General features: G+C 42.0%; 1 protein-coding gene across 1 annotated transcript in view; it reads left to right on the top strand.

Moving 5' to 3' along the window:
- Nucleotides 1-18,312, top strand: part of LTK (leukocyte receptor tyrosine kinase) — an 80,579-nt gene extending 62,267 nt beyond the window's left edge. The window contains exons 14-29 of the mRNA XM_065755590.1: nt 719-850; nt 1,402-1,558; nt 2,353-2,535; nt 3,035-3,133; nt 3,619-3,771; nt 4,495-4,605; nt 5,256-5,442; nt 6,263-6,353; nt 7,852-7,916; nt 9,364-9,493; nt 11,090-11,187; nt 13,963-14,055; nt 14,652-14,753; nt 16,213-16,347; nt 16,679-16,769; nt 17,539-18,312. Coding sequence (XP_065611662.1) covers nt 719-850; nt 1,402-1,558; nt 2,353-2,535; nt 3,035-3,133; nt 3,619-3,771; nt 4,495-4,605; nt 5,256-5,442; nt 6,263-6,353; nt 7,852-7,916; nt 9,364-9,493; nt 11,090-11,187; nt 13,963-14,055; nt 14,652-14,753; nt 16,213-16,347; nt 16,679-16,769; nt 17,539-18,312 — 2,601 coding nt within the window. The remainder of the gene's footprint in view (nt 1-718; nt 851-1,401; nt 1,559-2,352; nt 2,536-3,034; nt 3,134-3,618; nt 3,772-4,494; nt 4,606-5,255; nt 5,443-6,262; nt 6,354-7,851; nt 7,917-9,363; nt 9,494-11,089; nt 11,188-13,962; nt 14,056-14,651; nt 14,754-16,212; nt 16,348-16,678; nt 16,770-17,538) is intronic.
- The last annotated feature ends 2,174 nt before the right edge of the window (nt 18,313-20,486 follow it).

The following is a 20,486-nucleotide window of genomic DNA, read 5'->3' on the forward strand; positions in this document are numbered from 1 at the left end:
TCCATAAACAAATACAAAGCCCGCAGGAACTTTGCTTTAGGCTCCTGGTGTTTGAATTCATCATTGACTTTCTTCTGCTTATTTTAAGAGGGGAACTACTAGGCAAGAGTTGCGTATTCACACTCTTATTTCTCCACAGCCTGGATTTCTTTCTGCCTGTCAGGGTTTTGGTTTAGTTTCTGTAAAATCAATAGAAATCTACAAATCCAAAGCAACATTGTGGCTGCACTTTCCTTAGGCATTCTCTAAGCTTAGAGACTGATGTCTAAATACAAAGCCAATGAAAAACAGTGGGAATCTTCCCACTAACTCCAGTGGCCCCTTAACTGGCATGTGTAATGACAAAAAAAAAAAAAAACCACTTGTGACAAGCAAAAATTACTAACATGAATGATTATACTGATGTCCTCTAGTATTAGTCCCAGTGGTGTGAAGGCCTTTGTCAGGCTCAGGAGTTACCCCATCAGTGAAAATTCTTTATTACCACATCTCCACATCTTTTTGGGAAATGTCATCTGCCAGCCCATGAAGACTGTTTGTATTTTCACTTGCATGCCAATCAGAGGTAGCAGGCAATTCTTTCTTGTAAAGGAGCTCCCCTTCCACATATATATATCCGCATGCATATTATCTATGTCTGATATGTATCTCAAACAATATTATCATACTGAGATAGATGAATCTCAATAATTTGATTGCATCTCTTGTCTCCTTCCAGGCCAATCCTCAGACCCAGAAGATCTGCTTAGGGGAGTCATCTCTCATTGAAGAAGACTACAAAAAAAAAAAGGACCTGAAGGACTGGGCTGGAGGAGGTGGGGGTGGAGGAGGAGCAACCTACATCTTCAGAGTAAGTATTCTTTCTTTCCTTCCAACCTGAGTAGCGTCCTGCAGAGCAATTATCTTTCACCATCTATCATGACATACGAAGCTTAGTTCTTAAGTGGGGATGATGATGAGAAAGGAGTGTGTCTCTTCTCCACCTCCCCCCTCTGCCTTTCTCTGTGTTGCTGTATTTCTGTATTTTTAATTTAAATCTTTGTCTCTTCACATCCTTGATCATGTTCATCACTGTTGCTAAGCTAGCTGAACTGCTTCTTCAGTTCTTGACACCTCTGGTCTGGGAACCACACCCGAGTCTTGTCTTAATACTAACAGTAGTCCTAACAAAACAAAACCAACCAAACAAACAAAAACTCAAACCATAGGATTCAATTGAATAGTTATTTTTGTACATAGAAACGCTGTGTAAAGCATTTTTATAATGTAGTCAGGAAACAATCCATACCATTGCCCTGGCATTGGGCCTCTTCTCTTTGGATTGCTTTTGACGAGTTTGTTGTGAGTTCATGTATGCAAGGGATGTAAAGCTTTTCTGATGTTTGATGGGGGGTTTTCCAGCAGAAGGATGGGATTTTCGAACCTTTGCTCATCGCAGCAGGAGGAGGAGGAAAAGCCTACCTGAAGGCTCAGGACAACTCCCTGGATGATGTACCCCTGGAGCAATTTGAGAACAGCACAGCAGTACCAGGAGTCAGTGGAAGAACTGGGGCAGCAGGTGAGATGGTAAAACTACACCAAGTCTGAAACAAATGGCTGAATGTGCAAGCTGTCCTGTAAGTGAGGGGCTTCTTGATCTTTTGGAATTCTATGGTAGTAAGAGTTAGAAATATGTGTCTAGTCTATAAAGGGTGTCTTATATGGTCTTCCACAAGATAAAAAGAGAATGCATGAGACGGATGATGAGTGCTCCAGCAGTGGCTGTTCCATAGTAGTGCTCTTTTCTGAAAAGACACTGGGTGAAAAGTGATGTTTGGGAGTTGGAGCACACTCCTACAAACTGTAATGGTGGCTTTAGAAGAAAAGACTTTTTCCCTATTACTTCCCTGAAACCCTAACAAAAAGAGCTCTTCTGGAAGTATCCTAGAAATTGAATGGTTTTGTAACAAGTACGTGCCAGTGGCTCTCCAGATCCTGCTGTGTATTATCCTTATAGAGGGACTGCTCAAATGAGATGAGGAAATCTGGTTTAGCTTTAATTTCCCCAAGGAATTCAGCATCTAACAGGTCTGAAAGCCCTAATCAGTTATCCCAAAGGAGACTGATGGTCTCCTTATTTCCCCAATGCCACTACAAATTGGTGCTAAATTGTTGGTTATGCAGTGGGTACTACAGTCATGCACTGGAATTCCACTTTGTTATTAACTGTGGCAACAAGAAGCTTGTCTGTATATACTCTTACCCTTTAATGAAGAGTTAACTTGAATACAGGCACTTCTTGAGAAATTAAATCTTCTTGGATTGTGCTTCATTCACCTGCTCTCATTTTGTTGTGACTCTTTGATTGTGAAGGTGGAGGTGGTGGCTGGCAAGATGTGACTCTACTTCCTCAAGCTGGGAAATCCCTCTTGGAAGGTGGAGAAGGGGGTCAAGCTTGTCATCAAGCATTAGCCAAGCTCCAGTGGGCCACCTCTGGTGGTTTTGGTGGTGGAGGAGGAGCTTGTACTTCTGGTGGAGGAGGTGGAGGTTACAAAGGTAGGTCCACTGGAGAAATAGTTGTACTGTCTCATTTTGTGCAATTCAGAGCTCATGCAACTAGGAACTAGAGCACTCAGTGCAGAAGTACACTACTGCAGAAGATGATTTACAGGCACTTCAACATGAATGGCATGATAACTCCCTTACATCTCTATATAACTGGGGAAGTCAAGGTTATAGAAGCATTTCTAAGTATTTTCCAGATGTGTTGAATAATCCCTTTATTTGTTCTCAAATTGCCCTAGGAACTGTTCAGTTTATTTCTTCTGTTTAAAGTAAATGTATTTTCACCTAGATGAACGGAGAGACCTACCCTTGAATAAGCCACTTGACTAGCTTTGGTATTAGTTGGGATGAATGAGCCTTATTCATTGAGCACATTATGCACAGTAGTATCACTGAAAGACTGGAGAGTGACTGCAGGGGTTTAGAGCCAGGAACAGATGCATCACACTTCTGCAGCATGCAGCAACTAGCCATACTCCTCTTTCTCCAGGGGGGCATGCCTCTAACAATGACGATATCACGGCTGGTGGGCAGTATGGCATTTCGTTTGTGAATCCCATTGGAGAGATCTTCTTGCATCCCCTTGCAGGTAAAGTACGCTTTTTCTTCTTCCTCTTCATTCTTTTCTTCTTTCTATTTCTTTTTTTTTTCTGCTGCCTCTCCTTCCTTTTATAGCTTTCATTCAGGCATATTTCACTCTGCAGGCCAGTTTCTCAGCTATGATTAGTGCTTTAAAATCATCTGTAATGCTCTGGGACATTCTTCCTCTCAAACTGCTAAGCTGGGAGAGACATCAGTCACCCAGTTTAACTACACATCCTCAGTCCCAGACATGTTCAAGTAAATTCACTTCAGGACTTCTCTGTTTGATTGGGACTCAATTCCTTCTTCTCTTCTGGATGATGCCAGGTTTCTGACTTGTCCACAGTGTCAACTCTTCTGCAGAGAAAGAGAAGTTGTACCTGTCCCCTCCTTTTATTCTTTTTTCTTTTTATTCTTTTTTTTTTTTCCTTATTGGGAAAAGATGGGAAAAGTTAAATGAAACTTGCTGTTTCTATCTGATTCCTCATTCAGCTGTGGAGAATGATGGTGAGGTGGAGGTTCAGATCTATCTTAACTGTAGCCACTGCCACTCAGACAACTGCAAGAGAGACCCTGATACCAACCTGCCTGTCTGCCAGTGTGAGATGGGGGCTGTGCTAGCCAATGACAACGTCACCTGCACTGGTAAGATATAGTTTTATCCTAATTGAATAATCAATGTATTCTTTGTAGTGTCTCTCTTCCTGGCTTTTTTTTCCTCTTCTATTTTTTCTTTTTTTTGTTGTTGTTTTTTGTTTTTTTTTTCTTTTTAATATATATAATTACTCAACGCTGAAAATTCCTAATGTTCTTTCCCTGTATGCTGAGCTGCATGTCTGCCACCATATCCAAAAAACAGGTTTGGATTAGGTGGAAGATAAATTAAACATAAAGGGACGCAGTGTAAATGTCTTGAACGGATACAGTGTATCAAATAGTTCAGCATAAATACCTTTCCTGTATAATGTACCCCCTAAATTAGGCCACAGATTACTTCTCTTCACGGAAGTTTCCAGCTGTGTCTGTTCAGCTGATGCCTAGTATTCACTATTTACTAACATGGTCTCTTAGAACTCCTCAGCATCACTGTAGACAGTTTCAACTTGTTAGCAATAACATTACCCATTAAGAATTGAGGAACGCATAAGCAATCTGTGTTTTATTAGTTAGAATTCTGTCTTATCAACGTTTTTAAAATGATTTTGATATTTTTTTTTCAAATTCCAAAGCTTTAAAGGGATTTTCTGTAATTTCTATAAGATGATTTAGCCACGATCCCTGTACTCTCAAACAACGATCACAACAGGGATTCTTTCCTGCAGCTTGGCTTGTTTCCTGATTAATGCACCTCTGTTTTTTATTTTCCAGTGCCACAGGGTCATATCCCAGAGGGACATCTGCCTCTCCCCCTCCTCCTAGCTGTGGTGGCTGTGATTGTGATGCTCGGAATGATCCTCACTGGTGGCAGCCTATCTATCAGTAAGAAACACTTCCTTTGATTTGTCCTTTTCAAATTTAAATTAGACAAAAAGGGACCACCCAACCACATGCAGCTACTTTTAATACTTGGAACCAGAGTCTTTTGGTCTCCCAAGTGGATCAGAAAGGGAACAGGGGGAAAGAAATGATAGAAAACATCACCATCCCACAGATAAGCACAGGCATAATCCCCAAAGGCAGTGACTGCTCTGTCCTTGTATTTGCTGCAGAGAAAATCTTGGCAAACCCTCTAGGCAGACACTTCTTTAGCAACCATTGCTGTATAGATTGAAGTCACAGTCTCTGTAATTGAACACATAATTCCTTCAGGGAAGAGCATTCCTTTTGGGACTCAATTCCAGCAAGGTGTCTTGTGGGGCAGTGTTTCCTCTCCCAGTTTATCAAGAAGCAGAGGAAACTTAAGTTTCTTCCGGTGATCAGGACTCCACAGTGACAAAAATGTTTGCATATTCAGTATTAAATCACTGCAGATTGTGAAGAAGAGAGAGATGCAGGAAAGCTACTGACACTTCTTGAAGCATCTGTTATTACTGACTTGGTTTCTTCTTTCTGTCCTGTGTGCCCAGTATTATATTTTCTTTCCAGGTTATTATACTGTTTGTGCATTTTATTTTCCTCCCCATCCCCAGTTTATCACCTTAAGAAGCAGCAACTGGAAGGAGCCAGAGCACGACTGCAGAGCCCGGAATATAAACTGAGTAAAATCCGCACATCAGCCATCATGACAGATTACAACCCCAACTACTGCTTTGCTGGGAAGGCCGCCACTCTGAGTGAGCTGAAGGAGATCCCACGGAAGAACATCTCTCTGCTTCGGTAAGGCTTGGCATAGGAGGGGAAAGGCAGCCTGAAGGAAAGGCAGAGGTGGGGCTTACACACTAGTTTTATTCAACAGCAAGCACCCAGGATATGAAACTGAGGGCTTCCTGCCTGACTAACTGGAAAGCACCAAATATAGGCAAAGAAAACTGACACTTTATATGTTCTCTGAAATATTTTGATGCCATAACGCTCATAAGAGCAGGTATAAGTTCATAATCCTTCTGTCCCATGTTCCCATACAGGGTAAAGGTTATTTCACCTCTGTTCTTGTGTGTTGTTCTATACTTGCTACCTGGCAGTAACTCCTTTCCAAACCTATAGCAGTATTTCTTTTTCTGCATTTCCTGTCACAAGGAAATATACACTAGATTGTTCTTCCACTCCACATAGTCCAGATGATGATAATTAAAGGAAAAACTTCATAATCTTTGTGTCGTGTTACACCATCTCCTGAAGGGATCATTTTGCAGCTGCCTTTATACGTGTTGTTCATTGATTTCTCCCCCTCCCCAGTTCTTTCTTGCCTTGCTATAGCCACACATTCTGACAGTGCCATAGGATGGAGAAGGATGTTTGATTTCATAGAATCATAGAATGGAGTTGGAAGGGACATGTTCAGAACCAATAAGGATCCAAACTTGCTAGTTCAGTGATGGCTTTAGAAGATGTTGACAAGTTATTTTCAGAGGCTTTGAGATTAAAACAGAACTCTGTTATTGATTCATCTTTTACAAGAGGTTTTCTACCTATTGGGCTGGACAGTAAGAAGCATTCAGCCGGTGCTGGGCATAGTAATGGCTACTCTCTTTCTCAGGGCGCTGGGACATGGTGCGTTTGGTGAGGTTTATGAAGGAACAGTGGTAGGCATTGCAGGGGACCCCAATCCTCTTCAAGTGGCTATTAAGGTCAGTACCCACAGTTTTTTTTAATACAATAATCAGTAAGAGCCGTATTCTCTCACTACATTTCAGTAGATTGATGCTCATCATGTTTAATGACGGAGGTATGTATATGATGCAGGTTTCCACACGTTGCTGCATTTGGGAGTTACAAACTTAGATTTTTAAGTTGTGTGGCACCAGCAGTGGGTTGATGAAGTATTTATTTGACAGGAAACAGCAAATGTTTAAAGTAATGCTTGTCTATTTTTACTTCTACACTCCAATGTTTAAGTACTTTCTCATAAGTTTTTCATGTGACAGTACTGTATTTTGAAATTGGGATTATTTCAGTTGCATTTTCTTTATATGTGAGAATAGTGTCTGCCTACCATTGATGACACTTGCAGTTTGTTTCTTAGTGCTGCACGGTGTTAAATATGCTGCCATTAATTTATACTGTAATATCATAATTTTCCATGTCATTAATGACAGGAGATAACAGGCTAAATCTCTCTAAAATTACTGCTGTTGTCTCAGGATTTGTCAGTTACTCAGCCCTGAAGGTACAGGATGCTCATTGCCTCCTTCTGTTCTTTTACAAGCTTGTGACTCAGAGGACCAAGTCTACTTCTATGGGTTCAGCTCAAAACATAGATTTCATTAATAGAAATAAATCCTACTGTTATTCATTGTTATTTGCTCTTTCAAAATTCACTTTAAAAGATCATGCATCGTAGGAAGCCCAATAGCACAGTGCCAAGCAGAAGCAGATCAGCATGTTATGGTTTTTCAGTGTGAAGATCATTTGCACTGTGCAGTGTGAAGCAATTGTTTATTTCAGATGGCAGGATGTGTCCCATAGCCCGCACTGCCAATGACAAGGACTGGGTTTCCGTGCCAGCCCTCGCCACGCAGAACAATGACTACCTCCCATTTCTATGTGCACTTTGAAATTGCAGCAGGAGCTACACCCAGCTGTGGCTAACTCCCCCATAATCTTCCAGCTGCCACAGGAGCAGCTCTCACTGCCTGCACTCTCCGTTCACATTTAGCAGTGGCAGATGCTGTCCAGATCTGCTGGCAGGAGAGAAAGCTGAAAGGCTGTGACACAATTATACGAATCAAGTGGCTATATGTGGTACATGTCACAGCAGGTGCTGCAATGTGGAGTTATCAGCAAAGGGAGAATAAATTTACACCTGTGGTTTTAAAGTGCTTACTAGATCTCCGTTTCCCCAGCCGGTGCCTTGCTTAACGTGAATCTGAAATAATTTCGCTCTAGAACACTGCACACAAAACAAAGCCTCCAAGTAGATCATCACTTTCCTGTTCTTCTAACTGCTGAGTGGGATGCATGCAATTTGGCTGGCTGAAGAGATGAGGCCCTCCTCGTAGCTCTCTAAAGTCGCTCACATTCACGTTTCATCCTTCTTTGTATTTTTTTTTCCTTATTCTTTGGTGCACTCCTAAATGTTCTCAATGTTTTGGTGGGATGGTCCTCGCTTTCTTAAACTCTCAACAGACACTGCCAGAAGTCTGCTCCGAGCAAGATGAGATGGATTTCCTGATGGAAGCACTGATTATCAGGTATAGCTCAAGGGATTAAGACTCGTGGTGAGTGTGGGGGGAAAGAAGTAATGCAGGTATGAGAAACAGTACTTCTGTCGTTTGGGTTTGGGGAAAAATAATATCAAGTCTCATTTATTTATTTATCTATTTGCATATCTCCACAAGAATTTCTCCTGATTGGTTCTGCTGGTCGTGTTCAGGCACATTTTTATACAAGCTTGTTCTGTGTTCGAAATGGCTTCCTTTTCAGAGAATCTCATTGCTTTTTTTTTTACCAAGTATTCATGTATCAAGTAATCATATACTGAAGTTCTTGCAAAAATAATCAGTGGTGAAATGGAAAGCAGAGCATGCAACAGGAAAGCTAAATATTAGAGCCACTTGTGCAGAGACTCAGAAGTTCAGCCTCTGCAAGATGACTACCAGGGGTGGTACAGCACAGGCTGTGTGCCAGGGAGGTGAGTTTTTGGTCTGGCATAAACAATATTATCTCTTGCAAATAGAAGTAAGGCTTTTTAGAAGAGTGGTTTTGGCAGCTGAAGAAGGTATGAAAAGCATTTCACATTGAGGCTTTTTCAGGTGGTATGCTTTTATGTGCAGCCCTTTTGCTTCACTTATCTGTAGAATTATTTGCCATAAGTGCTTTCTTTAGGAAAATCCTTGTGTTTTTTCCCCCCACAAAAAAGTAGCTGAGACACTTCGAAGCTTCTCTGTGGATGAGGTAGTGAACATGGCTCTGCCCTGTGCCAGTAACTTGCACAGATGGAATTTATTCATTTCAAATTTTGTCAAGATTAAGTTCCTATGCCTCTCACTACCTGGCCCAGTTTATACCTGGATCCTCTTTTTCTGCTGCGGAATCATGGAATCAAAAATAAATCCCATGATGTCATGCTGCTTCATAAAGTCTGCAAGAAGCTTGAGTGGCAGGTGAACTAGAAGTAACACTGGTAGGGTTTTTAAAGAGCAATTTCAGCCAATTACAGAATGCTTTGGTTCACTTAGTAGCACATGATCTGTTCTCTGCTCCAACCTCCTTCACATTCCTAATTCCTGTATTTTCCAGGTCATTGCTGACCAAAGAAAGATTCCGCTTTCTGAAAGTGTGTTTTGCTTCCTAACTGCCTCAGTTTTCTGTTGTAATGGGGTAGAAAGCCATCCCCAGATCTGCTGCTGTAGTGGGTATTAGATGGGCGTCTCTTTTGCACAGTCGATATTGAACTGAGTCCGCTAAACTAGGCAGCAGTTTTTGTTTTACATGTGCCAATACTGTTTGGACGTTTGAGGAACCCTGATTGTGGGAGTCTTCATAACTAGAAAGGCATTTGGACATATCTGAAGTTAGAATTTGCTCAGTAACTTGTTTTGATCCAGGTCACCCAAACTCAAGGCAGAGTAAACGTGACTGATATCGGCCAACTACTAATGCTGTTTCTGTTTGTGTTGCTGTGACCTTGTCTTTCAGTAAGTTCAATCATCAAAACATCGTGCAGTGCATTGGTGTTAGCCTGCAGACGCTGCCTCGCTTCATTCTGCTTGAGCTCATGGCTGGAGGAGATATGAAGAGTTTTCTTCGACAGAATCGACCCAGAGTGGTGAGCAACCTCCCCCGCTAGGCCTTTGGTGCTTTTAGGATGAATGAGGTTGGCTGGGGCTTTATGCAGTCCTACATCTCTTGGTGCAGTTGCACAGCTTCTCCTCTCAACACACATGCTATAACTGTACATGTGTATAATCCTATGCCAATATTAATGTGTTGGGAGAAGATCTAGCTTAATTCCTTCGTTATAGAGCAGTAAACATACTAATTAGGGGCACTTGGAATAGTACAACAGCACCCACGCAGAGGAGTCCGTGTAATTTTAATTATGCCATTTTGAGTGGAAGTGATACAATTTCTGTGAGTAGATAAATTCTGTGGAAAACAGAATAAAACAAAATTGTAATTTGAGGAAGTATCATTTTTAAAATATGTGAAAGTAAACTGTGTCTACTGTGTACTACTGCGTCAGTAGATAGCAAATGCAGGAGCCAAATTCCCCTTAGTACTCAAAGAAATGTCCCTGCTCACCTTTCTGAAAACAGAACCACCCCCATCAGTAATGTATTTCACTGCAAGTTTCTGTGGCTGCCGAGAAAATGCCTGCCCATCACAGACAGAGGGATCCCAGTGAAGATAGAAGGTCTCAAAGTCTGTGATTCTATATCTCCGGAGCCCTTTATTTCCTCACCAGAAATGCCTGCTTTATAACTACAATAATTCTCCCTGGCAGGTGTCCAAGAGCTTTGTACAATAACTTTCCTAGCCAATAAAAACAGTGCTCAGTGGCTGCAGTGTACGTTATGTGGTTTGAACATGAGAAATTACAGAGATAACAGCATCCAGGAACAAAAGCAGATTGAAAAGAACAATTTATTTGATATCTCTCAAGCTTTTGATGATCAATGTAGTAATTTCTTCCCACCCTTCCCAAGAGCAATGCCGAAGTTCTTGGAAAAACACCAAGATTTCCCTACAGAGAAATAAATGACAGTATGAAAATAAGCAGGGCTTCTGGAGAGATTCCCTCATTGTTCTTAGTTAGGGAAATGTAGATGGTGATGGGCAAGTGTCAGACCCACTGCGCACTCAGGGTATTCTCTGCCCTCCCACAAGAACAGATGAGTTAATGAATGCTGAGCGCTGGTGCAGATGTGCACTCATCCATCGTTGCTCCCTCCCTCTCTCTGAGTTCATTTGCCAATCTCTTTTGCTAATATACCGACTCTTTAAAAGCAAGGTTTGGGTCTGGTTTTGTGGGTTTTTTTTTTCTTTTTTAATTTTGTTTTGGTTTTTCCTCCCAGTTCACCACTATGTCCAATATTGCTGGGGAGCATTTTTCTCCCACCCCTTTACTAGGCTATTCAGGTCAGGACATAAATCCCTAAGCAGCCTAGGCTCGTTCACTCTGCTCAGGAGAACTGAAATCTCAGGAGTGGGGGGGGGGGGGGGGTTGGAAGAGGAAATAAGTAAAAGTTCTATCCTTTTCTAACTTTCTTTAGAGCTGCTTGTGTTCCTCTTTGCTCCTGATACAACCTGTCCCCTGTCTGGTACATGCCTCTTCCTTTCCCCTCTGCTCTTCTCCAGTTACCCTCTGCCTCTTGCACTCCATTGTTCTGCCCTAACCGCTATTCTGTGCATCCTTTTCCAGAATCAGCCATCCACACTAACAATGCAGGACCTGCTGAACATAGCCAGGGATATCGCCTGTGGCTGCAAATATCTGGAAGAGAATCATTTCATTCACAGGTGAGGAGAAACAGTCCCTTCTGACATATGTTTCCTTGGAAGTGTGCTAAGCTCCCCCAGATTCTATTTGCAGTGCAATAAACAGAGCTGATCTCCAGGGTGTAGCCAGAGATTTCCTCTACTGACACAGACTTGTGGTCAGGTGTCCAGGCTGATCCCTTTGGTCACTGGCAGGAGTTGGGCTCTGCTGAAGAGAAAGGAATCTTCCTGTTTGCCGTGAATGGTTTAAAGCATTTTGATTCTTCAGGTGATTACAATGTAGACTGACACATTTGAAATGAGCCCTACAGTCCACTAGATGGTAGTGTCACGCTGCGTTAGAATGTAAATGGTCAGCTCTCTTTTCTCATCCCCTTCCCGTCAGCACAGGGCAGCCTGTATTTGAGCCATTGCCCCCAATAGGGTAGAGCAGAAATAATAGGCAGTAAAATACCAGAACTCAAGGCTTTCTTCCCAGTATGTGACCTGCTGTGTGATCCGGAGGAGAACATCGTTTGTCTGTTCAGTCCTCTTATTTCACTGCTGAGCGAGATGTTGGAAGGCTTCAAATATGAATAAAATACTATAGAAGGAATAGAGGTTATTACGAGGTTATTACAGGTAGCCTTTTGAGATTTCCAGTACAATGTTGGACTCTTCTATTTCTGGTTAAGAATTGTTTCAGTTCATAAAGTTCCCAGGCATAGATAATCTGAATTTGTTCCTAAGCATGAACTCCATGCTGAGTTCAGTGGGTGTTTATAAAGCAAAAGAGACCTTTGCCCCAGAGGATGACACAGGCTCTGACTATGCCTGTGTGCAGTGTGGAGTTATGCAAGTCGTCAGCCAGTTAAACCCCACCCCCAGCAAACACGCGTACTTAGATGTGACACTGTACAGAGCAAAGAAGCAGAGCTAGGCAAGGATGTGTACAGACTGGGGAGACAGCAGAACCATCATCACACGGGTTAAAGTATCAGAAAAGAAAATATACAGTTTTCAATCTCCTTTTTATTGGAACAGTACGTTCCTTTGAAAAAGGTATTAGTCCTGTGTCATAGCAAGTACATATATATATATGTATATATTTAGTAGCAGTAAGAACATGCAGCAGATTTTAGCTTTTAGAATGCCAAGTAAGTACACAAGAGAATCTGTATACTGATTGGCGGCATCAGGGTTAATCACTGCCGCATCATTAAAAATAAATACATCCGTGTGATAGAAGGATCCTTCATCTTTTCCCCACCTCAGTCTGATGAATTTATGCTAAGAACCAATTTTTGCTTTGTGCTGCAAGAATTCCAATGAAAGCTCACAGCAAGTATTTTTTATAAATCCATCTTTCATTTCTCCTCAGGTAGAAGTACCCTGATTTTCTTACAATAGATCACTGAGGTTAGCTGCCATCACGTACGGTGTCTAAAATCTGTGTCAACAAATGGACAAGCCAACTGCTACTGCTCGAGACAGTCTCCATTTCAGGACAGAACTGGAAGAGAGCAGTGTTTGTCTCTTTCAACAGTAGCACATCTTTTTTTTAATAACTCTGGCTCAGTTTTTACACTACTAGATGTCTTGTACAAGCAACCTGGGAACAGACTCGTTCTGTTTAGCCAACGATTCAGCAAATCTGCAAGCAAGGAATTGAATTTAGGTCTTACGTTAGTATTTGTTAGTGATGTCAGTATTATTTACAGTTGATAGATGTGGAGTCCAGAGGTTATCAGTACAGGTGAATGGTATCCTGGTGGGAAGGATCGTGTTGAGATGTCACTAAGGCCTGGTCTTGTCACGCAAGAGTCACTCCCATTATCATAATGGGAGAAAGAGTTAAGCTTGAATTGGGAATTTTCAGGGCTGGCAGTGGTAAGAAAAACATGACTTTTTCAAGGAGCTCATTTTTCTTGGCAGTCAACAGAACCCCCACAGAGCTATGATTTTTAATGAGTCCCTTTTCAGAACACATATTTAAAATGAATACAAGCCCTTCAGTATTGGCCACGCAGCCATCTCTACCATTTGTCACAATCTCAACCTGCATCCAGCAAATAGCTGCTCCCATATGTAACTCTGCTTGGTTCTATGGGAGATTGCCAGAAGCAACAAAGGAACAGTTTACCAAATCTGGTCCAATGTTGACTTCTCAAGTAGTTCACTAAGACTTTCCGATAGCCTCACATCTGTGTCACTGATAGAGGTGCTGATGCCATTAAAAATCATCTAAAAAAAACTTTAAATTCACGTCACGATGTGGTTGGAGCATAACAGGTTGGATCTGTACCTTGTCTGAGACTGACCCTGTTTTCTACTACAGTGAAAGAATATGGTAGCTGTAATGTTCAGAGTACACTGAGTAGAAAACAGTAGAAAACATAATGTAAATGTGGTTCAATAATTGCAGTTAATGAAAACAATTGTGTAATTAGCATTAGTTCTTGTTTCCACTAAGGTTATCCTCATTTGTGTTAAGATGGCTCAGCTAAGACTTGCAGGGCTGAACGTAATATTCTTTCTTTATTCCTTTAGCTAGCTAAGAGTTCAAAATTACACAGATTCACAGAATGGCTGAGGTTGGAAGGCACCATATGGGATCATCTAGTCCAACCCTCCTGCTTCAAGCAGGGTCACCTACAGCACATTGCCCAGGATCGACCAGGCAGTTCCTAATGTCTCCAGAGGAGACTGTTCAGCCTCGCTGGGCAGCCTGTTCCAGTGTTCTGTTCCCTTCACAACAAAGACTTTAATGTGCTTTCTTTTCTTTCTTTCTTCATATATATATTTATTTTTTTCAAGAGATATAGCTGCAAGGAATTGCCTTTTGACCTGTGCTGGAGCAGGTCGAATAGCCAAAATCGGAGACTTTGGGATGGCCAGGGATATCTACAGGTAAGTGAAAGGCCATTTCAGTCCTATGAATTACTCAGTAATCTGTATCCATATAAATGGTTTGAACTGCCTCATCTAATTTGAAGCAGCTGAACTGTCTATTACGTTCCTGAATTCGATTTCCAGTTAACTAACTGGGGTAAACAGACTGTAAATTAACACATCTATGCCTAGTAGCAAATACACTTAAATTGTGTCATTCCAGACTGGGCCCTAGAGAACACTGCAAACACATATGGATGCTAAACCAAACTCAGGTAAATTTATCAGCTAATTGACTGCAAATAATCTAAAATTTTAAGAATATTCATAATTCTAAATGTATGAGGTCAAGAACATTTGCTGTACCAATGCCTCATGCACAACTTCAGCACATTTGATTTCTTCAGATATGCACCTACAACACCGTCATTTTCCATCTCAGTTGCAAACATGGTACAAAGTACTGTTCAGATGGTACAATTCATGTTGATGACTTTTTCTTATTTGGCCCCCAGTACTGCATGCAATCTCTCCAGTTCCTGTTGCTGTGGTGACAGGATCTTTTATACATCTTAGCCCTTTGAGGCTGTCTGCATATATTTAATCTTTTTCAGAGCAAGTTACTATCGCAAGGGAGGAAGAGCCATGCTTCCTGTCAAGTGGATGCCACCAGAAGCTTTTCTCGAGGGCATTTTTACCTCCAAGACTGATACCTGGTAATAAACGTCCATTATTAACCTCTGCTACTCAGTAATAAATGATATTTACTGTCAGCAGGAACCCCTAAAGGTAACAGACTCTCCCATGTCCTAAGAAGAAAAAAAAGAAGTAGACATTTCCCTCTGCATTGTTAGAAGTATGACCGAGAAATCTGGAGTGAAAATTAAAAAAAAACAACAACAAACTAGTGCAAATGGAGGGCATAACAAATAGCCATAGAGAAATGTGGAATGCCATATAAGGGTAATCAAGAAATGTAAAGAGAAGACAGTTTAGAATCCTAAGGAGTCTCAGTCAAAAACTCAAACTTTTCCTTCAGTTCTTAGCATCTGCTGCTCAGCACTTCCTGGTGTCAAGGCCTGCTCACATACTCTGTAAATGACTCTCCCTATACCACACGGGATTACTCCTGTAACCTTTTTTGTTTTTTGTTTTTGTTTTTCTTTTGTATCTGAAATGACAGCAGATTTAAGCAGAAGCCCTTGCTGGTTGAGGAAACAATGTTTATATACTGATTCTTCATGTAAGCTGATTTTTCTTTATTGAGGGGGTGCTTATTTTTATGACAGCTTCACATAAAGGTGCTGGGGAATGGAAGCTTTTCCAGCTGCTCTTCCTATACAGCAGACTCTTCAATAAGCAAACTGAGGTATTACCTTAAATGGCACACTAACCCAGTTTCCTAAGTTGTTAATGATGCCAGAAGACAAGGGATTGTGTATCAGAACATAACCGTAAGCAGCCAGTACTAAGTATTTTGAAGGAAAGCACTACAGTTCCTGTAACAGGTTATTGTAAATAATGTGTGTGTACTGGAAATTTCATCCACCTTTGCAGCAAGTAGTGACTCTTAAAATTCTGACCCTACTGAAGCCTCTACAGATCCCTCTTGATTTCCCTGGATCTCTATCGCTGTTTTCAGTAGCACTGCCTAACTGACCTGTAGCTGTGAAAAAAAAAAAAAATGAACAACCACATAATGACATAAAGGCAATAATATTTACTTTTTCACTTTTAGTGAAGGTCTCCAACTTGTTTTTATTCTTGAACATCCTCTTGCCAAACACTGACTCAATTATCTCGAATCTGAAAAATAAGGTAGGTAGGAATGTCCAAGCCAATCGTAACAGTTCTTGTTTTCAGTTACACCGTGCATAGCAAAGGCTGCTTTGTTATTTTCTGTTCTAGAAATAACAAACGCAGCAGAAAGAACAAATTCAGTTATTCAAATATTTTGAGGCCTCTGCATAGCTACTTTGGGAGCTTGAACAGGGGTTTTAATTGTTTTGTTGTTTTTTTTTTAAATCAAAGTTGGCTCATAACCATGCTAACTGCGCATTTCTGTGGTTGGCCTGCAGGTTCAGAAGTTGACTGCTGTATTACCTACCCAACTTTGTTCCAGGTTTGTGGAGCACAAATGAAGCCTAATCAACAGTTGTCTGATTTCTGGCACAGGTCTTTTGGTGTTCTTCTCTGGGAGATTTTCTCTCTGGGCTACATGCCCTATCCGTGCAAAACTAATCAGGAAGTGCTGGAATTCGTCACCAGCGGAGGAAGAATGGACCCACCAAAGAACTGTCCAGGGCCTGTGTAAGTATTTCCTTACACTCTCAAACTATGGAACAGTGGTTTTCAAAAGGGTTGGGCAAAGGCATCTAGACACCCTCAGTCAGGGAATGGTGATTGTACCAAATGCTGTCCCAGTGTTGTTGAACGACTCTTGAGCTACTGCCTCTTATACATGTTAGACCACTACAGGATTTGCTTTCTTTTGGGATCCAAGGATGCAGAAATCACGTCTACTTTTTCTCTCCTCCTCTGAGCCATGTATTGAGTGCAGTTCTTCTGGATCCAGGCTCACATCACACTGAAATTTATCTTTCACAATTATCTTTCTTAATGGATTCTTTCTCATTTTAAGGTACCGCATCATGACACAGTGCTGGCAGCACAGCCCAGAATACCGGCCAAACTTCTCTACCATCCTGGAAAGAATCAAGTACTGCACACAGGTATTGGGCTGTAGTAGCTGTGTATGATAATCCCCAGAATGCCAGCCATCCAAGTGCACTACCTTAATGCCCCAAACATAATTAAGGCTCCCCACAGTCTGATTTGCTTTCCAGTGGTGCTACTGGTTCAACTGCTCTTTTCATTTGTGTTTACATTTGCCCACCTTAGCTCTTCTATCTTCAGCCCAAACACAATGAGATGATACTGTTCCTGTGCAAGTGACTGCTTCCAGTTCTCTGCTTGTTCAGTAGCAAAATGTCCTTCATTTTGTGATGGAAAGGTATTCAGTGTCTGTCAAGGACCATTCTTTGACCTTCCCTAGGTCAAATTCAGTCCTATGAATTGCTCAGTAATCTGTAGTGTTGGTTGAAAGCCGTGGCTGAACTGGTATGGGGGGTGGGGGAAGATGACAGAGCAAGTTCATCATCTGGTATAATGTTACAGCTAGTGGAGCGGACCCAACCCGCCTGAGAGGCAAATTATATGCTGGCGCCCCCCAGCTCAGATGCTCATTTCAGTAAAGCACAGCCACTGTTCAAAGGAAGCACATAAATAAGACAAGTTTTGCAAGTCCTAACAGCATGCAGTAACCAGATTGCTTATGGCACCTTGTATGAGGTGCAGGAGTAGTGCCCAAACCTAATGCCAGCCTCTGCCAAAAGCTTTTTTTATTTTGCTGTTACAGCTATTTCCCTGAAAATGCAGCTGTGACAGTCACCCTGGAGGTGCTCAGGGTGTAACAGATTTCTGTGCAATCCTTTCTTCTAGGACCCTGATGTGATCAACACAGAGCTGCCTATGGAGTGTAGCCCAACACCAGAGGATGAAGGGAACACGGTTGTGCGCCCAAACATTTCTAGTGGGATAGTGCCCCTGTTGGTGAGCCCTTCTCTCACACCTCAGATGACACCTAAAACCCTGGACTCCCACTGTACTGGACACAAACTTGTACAGTGTCCCCAAGAGCTCCTGGTGGAGAACCTCAGCAACCGGACTGCTCAAGGGCCCAGCCTGCCATGCCTCAGCGACTTCAAAAGCACATCCTGGATCCAGAATTCAAACCAGAAGTTGGAAGTCAGCAATCCACCAACCCACAGACTGAAAAACAAAACTAAAAACCTTTGGAATCCAACCTATGGATCATGGGTGCTAGAGAACATCTGTCACTTGAGCCCCACCTCCAAGCTGAAAGCAACTCCGGAGCGAGAAGATTCAGGCTTTGATGGCAACTGCAGTTCCTCTCCTAGTTCTCGGGCATCTCCAGCATCTCCAAGTCGAAGCAACTGCCCTCACTTAGATATTGGTGGAATTGAACTGGTGAAACTCCAGACTTTCCCCTGCGGTAACGTAAATTATGCATATGATGACCTGTGCTATGGCACTGATCGCCCACCATCAGTTTTGACAGGGGTCAGAGCAGCTGTGCTAAGGAGCTCCAGTCTGCATACAGATGAGAAACCTTTTTATAAAACAGAGAAAGCAGCAAGAGAGAGGGACTCTGGTCTGTCTTTGTCAGATGACCTGAGCGTTACACCAGTATAACAGACAAGAACATCCAAAGATCGCAGAATTGAGTGCTTCTGGAAGGGCGGACTTGAACTGGTTCCTATTTCACTTACTTCCTCCATGTAAGTTCCTTTAGAGGAATGATGTTTCAACATCAGCAATGATCTGCTTCCTCATTCTACCTGCCAGATCCCCAGATCTTCTCAGACAGTTGCGTTCCTACGTCTGTCCACCAAATGTGTTTCACTGTACCAGCTTAGTCGTAGAGAACAACGGCATTGCTGCTCTGATTCAGCATACGATACCTAACGAATGACCTCTTTTTCAATCTGCTCAGGTGAAAAGAAACAGAACTATCATCCAACCACAGCTTTTGGATGGAAATAATGACCAACACAGGTTGCTCTTCTTTCTGACCTAAGTAACCAAAAATGCATGTTGTACCAGCAGCAACCAACTTGTGAAGACTGCTGTACTTCCTTGAGCTTTTTACTGTCCTGATGACTGACTTAATGATGCTCATGTGGTGACAGGAAAGTACATAAATAGCTGCTACATTTTTCATCTGTTTAACAGCAGACCCATTGGAAAACATGAAGCTACTGCTTACGCTGGAAGCAGCAAGAAGGATGAAAAAAAACCCAGGATCCTCTGAGCGTGTGTGTTGTAAACAAGCAATGAAGAGGAAAAGAAATTTACAATTGAAAAAAACAGCTGCTGAAGCTGATGATCTCTCTTTGAATAACAAGGAAAATATGCTGCTTGCCTCATGGTGTTGTGTTCTTCCCAGCTCCTGGTGTGGAAGCGGCAGGCAGCTTTCCAAGAAAAGAGTGAGCTGCCAGGGGATGATGAGAAAAGGACTGTATTCACCTTTTAATGGACTCTGTTTGGGATGGACTTCATTTTTTGTAAGTACTTTGATACGCGACAGTAATTTCCTGTGCTGTGTTGATAAGCATTAAGGTGATGTTCTAGGGTAACAGTAGCATTTGGTTGGCTGTAGCTGATTTCAATTTTCATACGCTGCTTTGAGGTAGGAAGAGAGTAATGCAAGGGACAAACAGAGTGAAGACAACCTGCTTAACACAGACATCACCTTAAAATGCCCTTCTACAGCAAGGCAGAATAGCTCAGCCACTTGAGAAAGCTAAAACTATGACTTGGCTTTACACATCTGAGCAGACTGTCATTCTCTTTAACCTTTCCAGCACGTAGAGTTGCTAGTTAAGATAGGGGTTTTTGTTTGATTTTAAGAAAGATTATCTCTAAAGCTTTTTTCTGGTATTTAGGGTCTAAACAGATGTTTACTGGTTAAAGTCTGGAGCCTGAAAAAGTGCATACTTTGGTTTAAGCCCGAACAGTCTCAAACATTTTGTCTCTGTCCCACTCCACTCTACAATGGCAAACTACGTGTTACCTTTACATGTAGTCAAGTTGTACGCTGAGAAGTTGGTTAGAGACTCCATCTTGTTCTCTTTTGTCTGATGAGGTGCCCCCGTACAAGCTTCACACATAGGCATGAGCTGTAGGCACAGTCTAAAGATGTGGGCTTGCAGCATAGAGTGCTCTGAAGACAGACTTCATGTCCTCTGTGGCACTGAGGGCTGGATGCTGCTATGTGTGGTACAGAATAGCACAGAGTGAAGAGTCTGAATCCATCTTCTGCGCTTCAGTGAAGTGCTTTTTCAGTTCAAGTTTAATGCTTTGCCTAGCTGGCTTTGAATTTGTTCCCAGCTTTCTGTAGTCTTAAAACCTTCAGATTTAGAATGAGTAGTTTTATATACTCTCACTTCCAGATCTGAATGGTGATGATGATTCTTTCAGCAGTGAGCTGTTTAGCATGGAAAAAATTCCAAATCCACGTTGTGAAGTTACAAGTGGTCAGCACAGTATTATTCAAGCTGTTAGCCCATTGCTGGTCCTACCTTATGCTACAGCCAGGTTAGACGAGGCAGAATTAGCAGGAAATTAGGTACTTGCCCTTTCCCTTTGCAGAGGCGAACACTTCTGGTTATGTCTCAGGCAGGTCACCTCTGCAACATGCTTGTCAAGAATAAACAGACCTAATCTTGGCTAGCTTGATTAACAGCAGCTCATCTACATGCAGTAACCCCAGGATTCCAGTGAGAAGCAGGTAGAATCGCTGCTGAGCTCACTCTGAGCTACTGGTGTTTTTCACATGCATAGCATTTGCTTCAAATTAATTCACA

The sequence above is a fragment of the Cyrtonyx montezumae genome, unplaced genomic scaffold (genome assembly GCF_038088225.1).
Source record: "Cyrtonyx montezumae isolate F1298 unplaced genomic scaffold, pur_monq_1.0 scaffold_10, whole genome shotgun sequence".
Taxonomy (NCBI): domain Eukaryota; kingdom Metazoa; phylum Chordata; class Aves; order Galliformes; family Odontophoridae; genus Cyrtonyx; species Cyrtonyx montezumae.